Here is a 16,493-nt window from a genome sequence, read left to right on the forward strand (position 1 = left end):
TTCACTCAGAGGGTGGTGCGAGTGTGGAACGAGCTGCCAGGGAAAGTGGTAGATGCGAGTTCAATTGTAACATTTAAGAGAAGTTTGGATAGGTACATGGATGGGAGGGATTTGGAGGGATATGGTCCGGGTGCAGGTAGATGGGACTAGGCAGCAGATCAGGTAGGCATGGACTAGATTGGCTGAAGGGCCTGTTTCTGTGCTGTAGTGCTCTATGATGTCAGGGTTGAAGGTTTCAGCAACAGAGAGGAAGGAGAAACCACTTCCAGTGAGAGAGAGGATGGTAACCAGCAGAAGCACATTTAAAATAACTTTCAAGAGAGGATGAAAAGCAATTTAAACAGTGAGCTGACACGATCTGCTTTGGGCAGCATGGTGATGCAGCAGATAGTGCTGCTGTTGCACAGTTCCAGTGACTTGGGTTCAATCCAGACCTTGGGTACTGTCTGCCTGGAGTTTGCATGTTTTTCCCTGTGGGTTTCTTCTGGGTGCTCCAGTTTCTTCCCAGTTCCCAAAGACATGCTGACAGGTTAAATGGCTAAGTTACCCTTCTGGTAAGTGGGTAAAGAAGAATTGGCACGAACTGCAATGTCAGAAAGAATTGGTGACAGGGAAATAAGTTAGGGGATGGGTTTGGGAATGTTCTTAGAGGTGGCTTAGATATGATAGGCCAATCGGCCTACTTCTATGTCATAAAAAAAGAGAAGTGGTAGCGGAAACAGATTGAACAACTACTTTCAAAAGGGACTGAAGACAAAGATTTGCATGGCTAGTGGAGTAATTGAATGGTTCTTTCACAGAATCTGCACAGGCACAACGGGCTGAATTGCCTTGTTATGCACTACAGGAGTCTCATTCTAGTTCTGTACTACTAAATGCAACTTTACAGGGAAGTAATCTTTGCATGCACCATCAAACAGACCCTGCAGAAGCCACGGCCAAGAAGACTCACCAGTGCTTCTACTTCCTCAGGAGGCTATAGAAATTTGGCATGTCCCCATCGACCCTCACCAATTTTTAATGATGTACCATAGAAAGCATCCTATCCGGATGCATCGCGGCTTGGTATGGCAACCGCTCTGCCTGTGACCGCAAGAAACTGCAGAGAATTGTGGACACAGCTCAGCACATCATGGAAACCAGCCTCCCCTCCAGGAACCTTGTCTAAATTTCTCGCTGCCTCAGTAAAGCAGCCAGCATAGTCAAAGACCCCACCCACCCTGGACATTCTCTCTTCCCTCCTCTCCCATCAGGCAGAAGATATAAAGCCTGATAGCACGTACCACCAGGCTCAAGGACAGCTTCCAGCTTCTCTCCTGCTGCTATAAGACTATTGAATGGTTCCCCAGTACAATAAAATGGATTCTTGACCTCGCAATCTACCTCGTTATGACCTTATCGTCTACCTGCACTGAATTTTCTCTGCAGCTGTTACATTTTATTCTGCATTCTGTTATTGTTTTACTTTGTACTACCTCAATGCACTGTGTAATGAATTGATCTGTATGAACGGTATGCAAGACAAGTTTTTCACTGTAACTCAGTACATGTGACAATAATAAACCAATTCCAATTCCCTGCAGAATATATACTGAGCTTACAACTGTATATGCAAGGCAAAAACATTTAAATCATTATGCCTATCTTATCACTTGCAAATTTCATTCTGCTTTTCACAGAACTTACCTCAGTGGTAGTTTTGTATGTTTTTAACAGGAGTGCAGCCCTGGTTTCAAGGAAGGTCCACAGTTTAATTTCATTATCCCAGCTTACAGGGAAATCAGAGTTTCCCAAGGTAAAGATCTTATCGATTACATGCTCTCGAACAAGATGTCCTTTCAATTCATCTGCAATTAAATAAATCATAATTAAGAACATTCAAACTATGACAGATCAAAGACCCTGAGGGCCCATTTCAGCATAAGGACAACTTGGGTTGATTATATTTTGAGCAAGAAAACAATAACAATCTTGGTTTTTCATTATTCTTTGCTCCTTTCTGCATTCCTCAAGTGATAGACCAGGCACCCTCTCATTTCTGAGGTTTGAGCAAATGGATACAATTGGATGTACAGAGTAGTCTGTACTGACTTGTTCCTGGATTTTCTCCTTTGTAACTGTACTGTCTTTAACTGACTATTCAGTTAAGGAAACAAGTATCAGAGTTACCTCCTGTTCATTTAAATCCAGATTAACTTTGACAAGTCACTTATGTGCCCACCTCAATCACTATTTCTGGCAGCTCATTCCAAATGTGAAGAAGCTGCCCCTGATGTCCCTTTTAAATCTCTCGCCTCTGATCTTAAACCTATGCCCTCTTGTTTTTAGCACCCCCTCCCTGGGAAAAAGGCTGTGTGCTTTCACCCTGTCTATGCCCCTCATTATCTTATATACCTCTATCAGGTCACCCCTCAATCTCCTACCTTCCAGGGAATAAAGTCCTGGTCTACACAACCTCTCCTGTAAATCCTAATCTATGCATTCTCTCCTTGACTTTACGCAAATTCTTCCAGACTCTGTTCTTGGGTATAGAACTCGTTTCTCTTCATCAAGTCAAGTCGAGTTTATTATGTGCATAAGCATGGTGAGGTACAGTTACAACGAAAAACTTGCTTGTACCAGCAACACAGGCACATGAGTTCACACAACACATAGAACATAAATTATACAAGACAGTGGAGAGAAAAAAGACTGAAAAACAAAACATTAGTGCAAAAAAAAACACAATCAGAGACAAGCCTATGGTAGTGCAAGAGGTGGTGTGGAGTGCTCCGTTGCTGAGTTAGGATTAGGAAACAATGGATTAACCAGGAAACAATGCACAGATTACCCACAGAAAAAAACAATGCCTTCTCCAAACTTTCTACAGGTAAGAATAAACATTATGAAGCCTGAACCACTTCTCATTAGCACACACTTTCTTTTATTAAACAGCCAATAGTTTGCTCGCTGATTAGCAGATCGGCTTCCCCTGTAATTCCACTTGGGCTACATTCAGATAAACATTTGTCACGGTTCACTTGCTGGTAGCAATTCCTATCACTTACAATGACCTTTGCAAATCAGTCCCCAAGGGCTGTCGAGGCTAAAGATTTCACTTTACGATTTTGGGGGAAATAGTTTGTTTCCGACTTATGGAAAATTCAGGTTACAGACAGGAACAGAACCCTTATGTAACCTGGGATTCCCCTGTACGGGAGAGATGTTAAATTGCTAAATCTGCTCCTCCTGAAAATAAAAGAACATGTAGCCGTTTTGAAGAATACCTGGCGGAAGGGGGTTGGAGGGGTGATTGATGGGGAGAGGGCTGCCCCAGCATCCTGCGCAACATTTCTCCCTCAACATTAAAAAACCTGATCATCAGGACATCACTGTTATTTGCAAGTCCACACAATGAAAATGTTGGCTGCACACTTCAGAGCAATACAACAGTAATTATGATTCAAAGGTGCTTCAACAAATAAGAACTTTGGAATCTTTGACTCAGTTAATTAACAGCAAGGATGAAACTTAACCAAAGGACTACATGACAGCAATGGAAGAGACAGCATGTTGAAAGGTTCTACCCCTCCAAAGGTCAAGTGCAATCCACTTTACTTGATCTCAGCTCTCTGTATGAAGTAATCAGGAAATAAAAGCTTCAAGGATCACCAGCTGCTTTTAATTTTTTTAAAAAAATACAATTAATCTTCAGAAATTGCTTTGATTAATGATCTATCTTACGTTACAAAGGCTGGGTCAGAAAAAAAAAGCTGTAATTCATACAGCCTCATGTGTTACAATGAGGCCTATCGCAAGCTAGAGGAACAGCACCTCATCTTCCATCTGGGTATGTTCCAGCTTCCTGGACTGAGTGCTACAACTTCAGGTAAATTGATTTCTCTGCCTGTATCAGTCATCCATCTGTGCTCAGCTTGCTTGTTCTTCTTTTACTTTTTCTTCCCTCCGGAAGTGGTGGAAATACTTCCTGACCTGCCGGGCATGTCTTCCTGCTCTGTATTTCACAACTCCTACATTCTTTTGTCTATGTTCACACTATCTAACTAGGGAACAGTGCTGGGTCCCCTGTTGTTTGTCAAATATATACATCAATGTTTTGGATGAGAATGTAGGTGGCGTGCTCACTGAGTTTGTGGATGACATCAAAATTGGTGACGTTGTGGACAGTGAAGACGGTTGTCTAAGGTTAGAACTGGATCTAGATCAAAAACACAATGATGCTGGAGGAACTCAGCAGGCCAGGCAGCATCCGTGGAGAAAGGCAGGCGGTCAATGTTTTGGGTCAGGACCCTTCTCCCAGACTGAAGATAGGAAAAGGGGAAGCCCAATGTATAGGGGGGAAAAGCAAGCAGTGATAGGTGGACAAAAGAGGGGAGGCGGGGTGGGCACCAGGTGGTGATAGGTAGATGCAGGTAAGAGATAGTGATAGACAGGTGTGGGGGAGGAGGGGAGAGCAGACACACTGGAGGATGGGTCAAAGGTAAGGAGGAAAAAAGGGTAGAAAAGAGAGATTGGCTAGGAAAGGGAAGAAAAGAGGCATGTTGGGGGGCAGCAGTGTGGGATTACTTAAAGTGGGAGAATTCAATGTTCATGCCATTAGGCTGCAAGGTTCCAAGACGGAAAATGAGGTGCTGTTCCTCCAGTTTGCGCTTGGAATTCTCCTGGCAGTGGAGGAGGCCGAGGACTGACATATTGGTGATAGTGTGGGAGGGGGAGTTGAAGTGACTGGCAATGGGGAGACACAGATCGCGGTCACGGACGGAGCGCAGGTGTTCTGCGAAATGGTCACCTAGTCTGCGTTTGGTCTCGCCAATGTAGAGGAGGCAACACTTGGAGACTCAACTGGGAGGGGGATGAGGGGCAGCGATAAGATGGATTGTCACAGTCTCTTTCCCCAGGGAAGGGGATTCTAAAACTAGAGGGCACGGGTTTAAGGTGAGAGGGGAAAGATTTAAAGTGGACCTGAGGGGCAGGTTTCTCACACAAAGGGTGGTGGGAATATAGAATAAGCTGCCAGAGGAAGTGGTAGAGGTGGTATAAAAACATTTAAAAGACATGTTTCCATGCTGTATAGCTCAATGTTGCCATTCATTTATTCACCAGATAACCCTGTTTACAGGCTACCCCCATGGTAACCCCAGTTTTACTCTATCAGAGATGTCCACCCTTCCTCCATCCTCCCTGCAGCTTAACAAACTTCTTTTCTTTCCTTTCCAGTTCTGTCTGAGGGTCTTTGACCTGTAACTTTAACAGGCACGGTAATGTAGCGGTTAGCGTAACACTTTACAGCGCCAGCGACCCAGGTTCAATTCTAGCCACTGTCTGTAAGGAGTTTGTACGTTCTCCCCGTGACTGCGTGGGTTTCCTCCGGGTGCTCCGGTTTCCTCCCACATTCCAAAGATGCACAGGTTAAGAAGTTGTGGGCATGCTATGTTGGCGCCAGAAGCATGGCGACACTTGTGGGCTGCCCCCCAGAAGACTCTACTCAAAAGATGCATTTCACTGTGTGTTCTGATATATGTTATTAATAAGGATATCTGATCTGTTTCTCCTCCCACAGGCACGGCCTGATCTGCTGAGTATTTCCAGCGTTTTCTGTTTTTATCTTAGCTGTATTTTGTACAGATGAATACAGTTCGCATCAATTCCTATCATGTTCTATTGAATCACTCAGCTTTACCCAGTATTTTAATTGAAGTCCGATGGTGACTTATGGAAATGAGAAAATCTTCAGATAAGCTATGTTTTTGTTTTCAACACAGTCCTGATGAAGGGTCTTGACCTGAAATGTCGACTATTTCCCTCCATGGATGCTGCCTGACTTGCTGAGTTCCTCCAGCACTTTTTGTGTGTGTTGCTCCAGATTCCAGCATCTGCAGAATCTCTTGTGTCTCCGTTCTTGTTTTCAAATTTATTTTGGTTGTGTATGCAGTATTTTCTATTTCTTTGACATAAGAATGATAGGCAGTGCTTGAAGGGTGAAATTACATAGACAGGCCCTCTGGACTTGCCTTTGGGTTTACCAGCCTCAGGGTGATCTGAGGTACTTAAAAAGAGCAAACATTTCAACAGTTTTCATGGATAAACTATTTCCACTGGTCATAACCTTAATATCAGAGCAAAGATACATAGGGGGGAAAATAAGAAGCACTTTTTCCACACAAAGAAAATTTGAAACCAGTTTTCCAGAAAACTATGGGCACTAAGTTATTGAGATTTTTAAGACCAGTTGTTGGTGGAAGGCCTCAAGAGTGGCAATGAAAATAAAGATTGATAAATGGAGTCAAGACGATTATCTGCCAGATCTGGGTGAATGCTGCAAAAGGCTCAGGAGGCTGAACAGATGAATCATAACCAATGTGAACCCGGAGGCAAAGATCCTGTCTAGCTAACCTCCTCAGCTTCTTTTAGGCAGTAACCGCTCAAGGGAACCCTCAGATTTACAAAAGGTATTGGCAAAGTTCCTCATGATCAGCAATTAGTCAAACTCAGAGCAGTACAGATTCAAGGTGAACACTACTTTTGAAGAAGAAACTGGATGAAGAGTGAAAAGAATATATGAAATGCCAATGGCAGGCATGGAGAAAAGAGCATTAAGTGCAGTTCCTAGTTTGCAGCTTTGAGACCATCACAGCTCATTTACGTAAATACCTTAGACTGAGGAGCTAATACAAAGTGGTCATATTTCTTCATGATTTACCAGGGATATTGGCAGCAGGGAAGGAGGAAAGTAGTGCAACTAGTGTCTAACTATAGAGTGAATACAACAAAATAAGCAAGTGGAACAGGCAAATGGAAGGTATAATTTAATGCAGAGAACTGTACAATACTACAATGAAAAATATAAGCAATACACACTATTCATGAAGAAATGGTATTCAATGACTTTAACATACTCCAAAAAGCTCCACAGCAAGACAGTTTTGAAATGTTTCTTGCTGTCATGTGCAAATTTGTATCCAGTAGTCCCAGAAAGAGCAATCAGGTAATGGATTTTTAAACTACGTAGTGCATTTCTCTGAGACAGGGGTTGTTACAGGGCAGGAGTGAAGAACCAACTTCATGAGGATATAGACTAAATAATTACACTCCTTCCTTAAATGCTTCGAAGAAATGATCAGTCTAGGAGCACATGGTTTATGTTTAGTAGACAGAAACATGACCGCGCACAACGCTGTTGCTACTTCTGTATGTTCCCTTTGGTTCAATTAAGATAATCTCAAATGCACATAGTCAGTCTCCATTGGGCAACAGCTGGTCACAAGGGCCTGAGTTAGGCGGTGACTGCTTTGGACACTGCACCCCCTTTATTAAACACAAGATATTTAATTAATCCCATGTGTTTTAGTCTTAAAACCAATGTCACTCAGATTGCGCTGTGAAGAGTGCGTATTTCTGCAGCTGCTCATCAGAAGAAAGTGGCAAAAACTGTACGGCACCTACACAGTACTCTCACAATGCTGCCCTGTCCCAGATGCCACAGTAGTAAATATTAGTGATAAGTTAGAACAAAAACAGAAAGTGCTGGAAATACTCAGCAGGTCAGGCCGCATCCGTGGGAAAAGAAACAGAGTAACGTTTCTGGTCGGATACCCTTCGTCAGAACTGGGAAGAAGCTTGTAAACCTGTGGGGAGGGTGGGGTCGGGAGATATCTCTTATAGGGTAAAACTGGGGTTGCCAAGGCAATAAGCTGTAAACAAGGTTATCTGATCAGTGAGTGAATGAGAGCAGTTAGAGAGCGAGAACATAGAAGAACATGGACAAAAGGAAGAGGGAATTGTGAAATGCAGGGTACAGGCTGGTCAGACTGGGCCAGCAGGTCAGATAGGGCATGTCCTTCACTCCCAGAAAGAAGGAAGAAAAAAAAGGAAAAAAATATATAATGAGCTAATATCACAGATGGATGAATGTTACAGTCTGAAAAATCAAGTTACCTTAAGTTGTAGAATTCAATATTGAGTGCAGAAGGTTGCAACATGCTCAAATGGAAGACGAGGTGCTGTTCCTCAAGCTTGCATTGGGTCTGACTGTGACAGTGCAGGAGGCCACAGGCCGTCAGACCAGAGTGGGACTGGGAAGGGGGAATTGGGAAAGTGGCAGGCAAGGGGGGGAGCTCAGAGTTGCCCCTGTGGATTGAATGCAGGCGTTCTGCAAAGCGATCACCTGATCTGCATTTGGTTTTTCCAATGTAGAGGAGACCACTGAATGCAGTATACTACAGGTGCAAGTTCAGTCTGTGGTCACACCAGTTTTACCTCATCAGAGACACCCCCTTCACCCACCCACCCACCCCACAGCTTATCAAGCTTCTTTTGTCTCCTTCCCAGTTCTGACGAAGGGTCTCCGACCGGAAACACTGACTCTGTTTCTCTTCCCACAGATGCGGCCTGATCTGCCGAGTATTTCCAGCATTTTCTGTTTTTGGGCAGTTTTTTTTGATTTTCACTTAGACTGTCTTCCAGACAACATTTAAGTTTAAGTAATGAAATAAATTGGAATCGAAAGGCCAGAATCAGTAATGGCGACCACGAAACTTGAAGGCTGTAATCAAAACCCATGTTTCACCAGTGGAAGGAAAACTAAGGAAAACTGTTACCCTCACCTCATCTGGCCACCTTTATGACTAATGATTAATGTGGTTGACTTTTAACTGTGCCCTTAAACAGCACAGTGAGTTACATGGATGGGCAATAAACACTGGCACAGCCAGAAATGCCCATATTCCATGCAAATGTCACAGCAATTCCACTCCCAAGTTCACCAGCTGCACATTTTCTTTAAAGCAGAAATCCTCGTTTATCACAGCAAAACCCAATCATTATACATCATCCTAAAAGCTCCAACTGGCTATTTTTTCGATGGAAGGATTCCCTAAATAGACTGTGAAACAGATGTTGTAACTACCTGACGTAGTTTACTTTAAATGTTCTTAAATTTGTAAAGAAAACAGCAGAAAAAATTATTCTTGCAATTTTGTGATACATCATAATATTTTCATGATTTTCCGCCATCTAACATGATGCAAAATTTATTACCACAGTGGTGTATTCTGAGGACTGATAGAATTCATACAAAATCCCACAATGTAAAAGCTGCACAGGAACTGGACTGTTATAAACTGGCAAAAATGCACCATAAATGCTGAAAATTAATGATCTTTACTGCAGCTTAGAGTGAATAAATGGAGAGGTGGCAGGGTTCTCAGTGGGTGGGGGAGAAGGACACTGACCTATCTACACAGAACCTTTTCAAATGAAGTGCTTGGCAAATAGGACAAGAGTGAAATGGATAACTAGTTAAAGACTATCAATCAGGACCTGCATAGCCCATTAAGCTCCTTCCCAAAATACGTACAAGAAACATGCAAGCCATTCCAACTGGAAGTGCGGTGCCAGGTTTGTGATGGAAGAATAAATGCTGTACAGTGCCCAGAACTAAAATTAAATTCTTTAAAATTTCATTGTGGGGACTAACAACTGAGGTCCATGCTGCAGGACTAATTTGGGCTGAAACAGCTACTGATCCTTTCAGTCTGGGAAACCAGACCTGTTACTACAAGGTTTTCTTTGGAAATACGCTCACCTGAAATCAAAGTGAAGGGAACCAGGAGCACACCTCCTGAACTCATATCTAAAGAACACAGGCTAACGTCACTCCCACTAACTCCATCACCTCTCCCTCCAACACTGTCACTCCACAAATCCACTGGCCTCCGATCTCCCTCATTGCATCCTCATTAATAATACGTGTTGAGTAAATAAGCTACATATTAAAAATCTGATTATTAATGAATCCTTTTTCCTGACGTTAAACAGTGAGTGGTTATTGTCCATTAAAACTTTTTAATTGTAGAATCAGTAAATAGCATCTATGTCATGCCTTTAATGTAGGAAAACTTCCTATAGCTCTGCATTTAGGAGTGTTATCAAACTCTGAAACCAACCCACACAAGGAGGTAAGAACTGGGTTAGGCCAAAGCTTAAGCCAAAGGAAGGAGAGTTGAGAGACCAAGAGTGTAGGAGTGTAATTTTACTGATTTACTATTACACAGGAGATGGCTATTCAGCCCAACAGAGGAATACATTTTTTGACCTCCAAAGTGGTTGAAACACATCACCTGAGGGGGTGGTACTCTCACAATACTTAAGAACATTTATTTAGAATGGCGCTTCAAATATCATGGCATAGAAGGCCATAGGCTGAGTGCTGGAAATGGGAGAGTATAGATAAGCATTGGATGGCTGGTATGGACACACTGGGCTGCATGTATGACTCTATGACAAGTAGCAAGGCTTTGGATGACCTCAGATTTACAGAGGGATGTATGAAGGAGGACCTGTAGAGGTGCATTGAAATGGTTAAGTCCAGCTGCAACAGAATACAGAAGGCGGCTTCAGCAGTAAATAACACACACAAAATGCTGGAGGAACTCAGCAGGTCAGACAGCATCTATGGAGGGAAATAAACAGTTGACGTTTCGGGTCGAGACCCTTTACCAGGACGGTCCTGATGAAGGGTCTTGACCCGAAACATCGACTGTTTATTTCCCTCCATAGATGCTGCCTGACCTGCTGAGTTTCTCCAGCATTTTGTGTGTTGCTCCAGATTCCAGCATCTGCAGAACCTCTTGTGTCTTCAGCAGTAAATAAATGGATGTAGAAGTGTCATTGGGAGATGTTACAAACGTGGAGATTGGCAGTGGAGATAGATATGGTCAGCTTACAGTCAAACGTAACTTGAAGATTATGAACAATATGGTTCAGTTTCAGACAGATGACAGTCTGAGGGTTGAATCTACTGACTAACTACCAATTCATGACAGGAACCAAAGATAACGATGTCAATCTTCCTAATGTCTTGTGGGACATTTCTACTTACCCAGTCCAGTGCTGTAAGAAGTACGGCAATTGGAGCGGCATTAACGAGGTCAAGAAAATGCCAGTGAGTTACTGCTTGGTGCCACCAGTGTACATGTGGAAACTACTGTGACTTTGTGTGATTCTGCCAAGGGGAAGAATGTGGATAAGAAAATGTGAGAGGTCAGGAAAGACCTCAGGGAGATTCAAGAGGCAACAGTAGAGAAGTGGGAATGGAAGATATTGGAGGTAAATCTCTATTGGTATTGGTTTATTATTGTCACTTGTAATGAGGTGCAGTGAAAAGCTTGTCTTACAAACTGATCGTACAGGTCAATTCATTACACAGTGCAGTTACATTGAGTTAGTACAGAGTACGTTGATGTAGTACAGGTAAAAAACAATAACAGTACAGAGTAAAGTGTCACAACTACAGAGAAAAGTGCAGTGTGGAGGATCAGAGGGATCTTGGGGTCCGAGTCCATAGGACGCTCAAAGCAGCTGCGCAGGTTGACTCTGTGGTTAAGAAGGCATATGGTGTATTGTTCTTCATCAATCGGGGAATTGAATTTTGGAGCCGTGAGGTATTGTTGCAGCTATATAGGTCCCTGGTCAGACCCCACTTGGAGTATTGTGTTCAGTTCTGGTCACCTCACTACAGGAAGGATGTGGAAGCCATAGAGAGGGTGCAGAGGAGATTTACAAGGATGCTGCCTGGAATGCGGAGCATGCCTTATGAAAACAGGTTGAGGGAAATTGGCCTTTTCTCCTTGGAGAGACGGAGGATGAGGGGGGACCTGACAGAGGTGTATAAGATGACGAGAGGTATTGATAGGGTAGATAGTCAGAGGCTTTTCCCCAGGGCTGAATTGGTGGCCACAAGAGAACATAGGTTTAAGGTGCTGGGGAGTAGATATAAAGGAGATGTCAGGGGTAAGTTTTTTACTCAGAGAGTGGTGAGTGCGTGGAATGGGCTGCCAGAAACGGTGGTGGAGGCGGATACGATAGGGTCTTTCAAGAGACTGTTAGATAGGTATATGGAGCTGAGTAAAATATGGGTAAACCTAGTAATTTCTAGGGTAGGGACATGTTCGGCACAGCTTTGTGGGCCGAAGGGCCTGAATTGTGCTGTAGTTTTTCTATGTTTCTATGCAGTGCAATAAGGTGCAAGGTCACAACAAGGTAGACTGTGAGGTCATAGTCCATCTCATTGTATAAGGGAACCGTTCAATAGTCTTATCACAGTGGGGTAGAAGCTGTCCTTAAGTCTGGTGGTATGTGCCCTCAGGCTCCTGTATCTTCTACCCGATGGAAGAGGAGAGAAGAGAGAATGTCCCGGGTGGGTGGGGTCTTTGATTATGCTGGCTGCTACACCAAGACAACTAGAGGTAAAGACAAGAGTCCAAGGAGGGGAGGCTGGTGTCCGTGATGCGCTGGGCTGTGTCCACAACTCTCTGCAGCTTCTTGCGGTCTTGGGCAGAGCAGTTGCCGTATCAAGCCGTGGTACATCCAGATAGGATGCTTTCTATGTGCATCGGTAAAAATTGGTGAGAGTCAAAGGGGACAAACCAAATTTCTTTAGCCTCCTGAGGAAGTAGAGGCGCTGGTGAGCTTTCTCGGCCGTGGCATCTACGTGATTTGACCAGGACAGGTTGTTGGTGATGTTCACTCCCACGAAACTTGAAGCTCTCAACCCTCTTGACCTCAGCACCATTGATGTAGACAGGTGCATGTACACCGCCCCCTTTCCTGAAGTCAATGACCAGCTCTTTAGTTTTGTTGACATTGAGGGAAAGGTTGCAAATGCAGAGGGACATGAGTAAATAACTCTGGCTACAAATGCAAGATATGAATGGAACCAGAGGAGTGTAATCCCCACCCATCTGGTCAATGATAGAGAGGCACTGGAGGAGAAAATGTCAGAATTGAAGATGAAATTATTAACGTTTGTCCTGTACTTTTCCAGTTTTAGATTTGGAAGAATGAGGTTTCTTATCAGAAGAATGTAATGGAACCACAAAATTCCATTAGTTTTTGCTGCTAAAGACCATTACTTTTGCCAAATCCTCAATTATCAAGGTTCAACAATGTATGAAAAATAGTTGTATACATATTTTGGGAATACAGCATTCTGTGCTAGATTACTTATCACAGTTCTATAAACTTAACAATGAATTTTACCTCATGTGTACTGATTACAAATTTTATATGGAAGAAAATTCTCTTTTGGTACTTTGTATTTAATAAAGCAATACATAATTCCATGCTTTCCTTGCTTTGCTTTGTGTTTCAAAAATAGTGCAGGCAAAGATCTTGTTTGGACGGCTGAGTGAAGTAGGGAGGGCCAGGCCATGTATGGTATAAAACTGCACACAAGCCTATGGTTATGAGAGTACCACCCTTTACCTGCAGTTGATGACGAATCCAGTGAAACCTTATCCTTAGAAAACACAGTCAGATGAAACAGCAGATCTGACTGAAATGAAACCCTTGCTCATAATTGGAGATGCTTCCAGCTAACCTTTGCAATCATGAATCGGGAAGGGAGACTGGTCAAAACAGCAAGCGTTCATGAATGCGTATCATAAAATGAAAGTCATTTTCACAAAGTAAATACATAATTCGCAGACAGGGAAAACCCACCTGACCCACCAAGCCTGCTTTACACCAAGATGGTCAGGACATGAGTAAATACCTTGCACCCCCCTGTAATAAATACTGTGAGTTACTCTGAGGAAGTGGGGGCAGAATTATTTTTAGAGGAGTCATCTGTCTGGCTCATCCTTCTTTAAAAGTAAATACAAACATAGGTTTCACCATTAACGTTCGATACAACTAACAGGTGGAATCAAAAATTAGAACAAAAGAAGAAAAGAAACAGCCCATAAATAAAGAGCAGGTTACTCAAATCCTTTTAAAGCTTTTTACTTGAAAAAAATAGATAACACTAGCAGGAAAAACGACAATATTAATAGCAGTTCTCAATATATCTGAGTGACAAATCAAAGTAGCCTTTTAACAATTACAGTAAAGGTAATAAATAAAAGAATTTGCCATCCTTAATGCTGACCCAGTACTACTTAGGACAGTCTGAGAAATAGCAAAAGATAGTCATTGATGACTGAAGTAAATTATGTGGATGAAGAGACACAAATGAGCCAGAGCACCATTACACTTCCACAGCTGAGAGCACGCTGGCCAATGTCCACAAAGGCTTGTCAGCAGCAAGTTCAAAACCTTATTGATGGTATAGATCATAAGAATTGTTTCAGGAATGATCTCACTTCAAGAATCTATTATAACTTATTCAGATTTCTCTTGTAATTCAAGGGAATCAATTTGGGTCTTCTCGATTACTGGCTCTAACTGGGTGGCACAGGGGCACAGCTAGTGCAGCCGCTGCCTCACAGCACCAGAGACTACAGTTCAATCCTGACCTCTGGGTGCCGTCTGCATGGGTTTCCTCCAGGTGCTCCGGTTTCCTCTCACATCCCAAAAATGTGTGGATTTGTGGGTGAATTGACAACTGTAAAAATTTGGATGAGTGGTATAATCTGGGGGGAGTTGATGGGAATGTGGAAAGGATAGGTTAGGATAGGTTATGTAAACATATTTGCTTAGTGGTCAGCACGGACTTGGTGGCCCAAAGAGTCTGTTTCCGTGCTGTATTCCTCTGTGACTCTACTGCTCCTATTAATATCCAGATTCACACCAACCACCCCCACACCCACCTCTGGAAATTGCAGGAGTTAGGTTTTACCTTCAGTCATGCAGAAGACCCGTAGGAAAGCCAACAGCTGGGCTGAGATTGGAGGCTCGCTGCAGTGCAGAGCAAAGACACTGGACCTGAGAGAAACACAGGTTTAGTCAATTCTATTAATTCACATCATCAGCTTCAACAAGCATCTAATGGCACCAAAGCTGAATACGTTCTGATTACGTTTCTCCTGTAATGGTAAGATTTCCACTCTTGCAGCTCACAATAAAGTAGCACTAGATAGAACAACACATCACTAAAGAAGGATTCAGCTCAGCTATTTAAGTTAATAGATAGTAATCTAGTTGGGCTGCATTATTAACATACAATCTAATAAGATAAGACATCTTTATTGGTCACATGTACATCGAAGCACACAGTGAAATGCATCTTTCGTGTAGAGTGTTCTGGAGGCAGCCCGCAAGTGTCACCATGCTTCCAGCGCCAACATAGCATGCCCACAACTTCCTAACCCGTATGTCTTTGGAATGTGGGAGGAAACCGGAGCACCCGGAGGAAACCCACGCAGACACGGGGAGAACATACAAACTCCTTACAGACAGCGGCTGGAATTGAACCCGGGTCGCTGGCATTCTAGTACTTGAGCTTTCACTGTGTGTGTTTGCTCTGCTCTGGCAATTGAAAAAGTGGGAAATGAACCCAAGGATTACTGATCATTAGCCTTTTAGGTGATATTTCTTTCCTTTCCCTGCTACTTTTGCCACACAGTTCGCTGCAGCTTTTTTTTAGATGGGATATAAGACGAGAGATCAGAGAGTTTGAGTTTGTTGCAAGTGATATCCCTGCAGGCAGCTAACAAGAAGTAGGATATACCAAGCAACAAACAATCTGCTGGAGGAACTCAGCAGCTCCAGCAGCATCTGTGGGGGGAAAGAAATTGTTGATGTTTCTTATTGAGTTGGGCAGAAGCCATGCAGAAACTTGGGACGTTCACAGGAAAATCTCTCTCACGTCATCATATAAAGAGAGCAGCTATGAACACCTTGGCATGTCAAGGATTATATCATGTGGGTTTGGGATCAAAAGAAATTGTGCCCGGCTAATCTTTATTTTGGGGCACTTCTGTATTTTTAACCTGTTTACTACAACCACTCAAATCCATTTTTAGCTGCTGCCTCTATGTAAAGAGAGCTCCACAATTATTTGGACCTAATAGGGTATTAAATAGAGGGGAGCTAGAAAACTATCCACTTTTAGCTCAACCAGAATTGGTATCAGAACTTGATATTAGGGGAACCAGGAAGCTTTATCCCAATAATGCTATGAACAATGACTTAGGTAAGGAAATGGTCGATTCACCTTTAAATTTCATCTCTATAAAATTGTCTTTGGGAGTCATACAAAACGTTTTGAAAGCAAGTGGGGTTTTGGAGAGCACATTATATCTGCTTTCTTTAATGATTGTTACTTTTATTGACTGTGATATAGACTCTAAAAGTGAAGGGGCAAAGCATGTGAAAAGTGAACACTACTGTCAAGAAAAGCACAGAATCCTTGTGGTAAACGCAGAATTTAATTTGTGCTGACCAATTTAAATCCCTAGAGGTTTTAAGAATCACACAATTCTTTGCCCTTCTGGCCTGGCAGAGGGACCTGGACTGCACTTAAAGTTTGGGGACTGGGAGGGGAAACACTTGGTGGGGAGAAATTGCACTCAGTCAGTCCATGGAAAATCTGCATTAACCATGCCAAAGTTTCATGCATCAATTTAGATAATAAATAGAGAAAAGTCTTCATCCCCTCAATTTACTCCCAGATTCACTTTTATTAATTTAAGTACATTCAGCCTTTTCACCTAACATTATAAATTAGCTCTGAATCACGGAATCAGAGAAATTTATGGCACAGAAGGAGCTAA

General features: G+C 42.8%; 1 protein-coding gene across 2 annotated transcripts in view; it reads right to left on the reverse strand.

The window, feature by feature from the left end:
- setd3 (SET domain containing 3, actin histidine methyltransferase) overlaps positions 1 to 16,493 on the reverse strand; it is a 115,200-nt gene that overhangs the window by 4,909 nt on the left and 93,798 nt on the right. For both annotated transcript variants that reach the window (XM_052025433.1, XM_052025427.1), the window contains exons 11-12: positions 14,618 to 14,703; positions 1,687 to 1,847 (exon numbers count right to left, since the gene is read on the reverse strand). In XM_052025433.1, coding sequence (XP_051881393.1) covers positions 1,687 to 1,847; positions 14,618 to 14,703 — 247 coding nt within the window. The remainder of the gene's footprint in view (positions 1 to 1,686; positions 1,848 to 14,617; positions 14,704 to 16,493) is intronic.

Source organism: Pristis pectinata, chromosome 1 (assembly GCF_009764475.1).
Source record: "Pristis pectinata isolate sPriPec2 chromosome 1, sPriPec2.1.pri, whole genome shotgun sequence".
NCBI classification, from domain to species: domain Eukaryota; kingdom Metazoa; phylum Chordata; class Chondrichthyes; order Rhinopristiformes; family Pristidae; genus Pristis; species Pristis pectinata.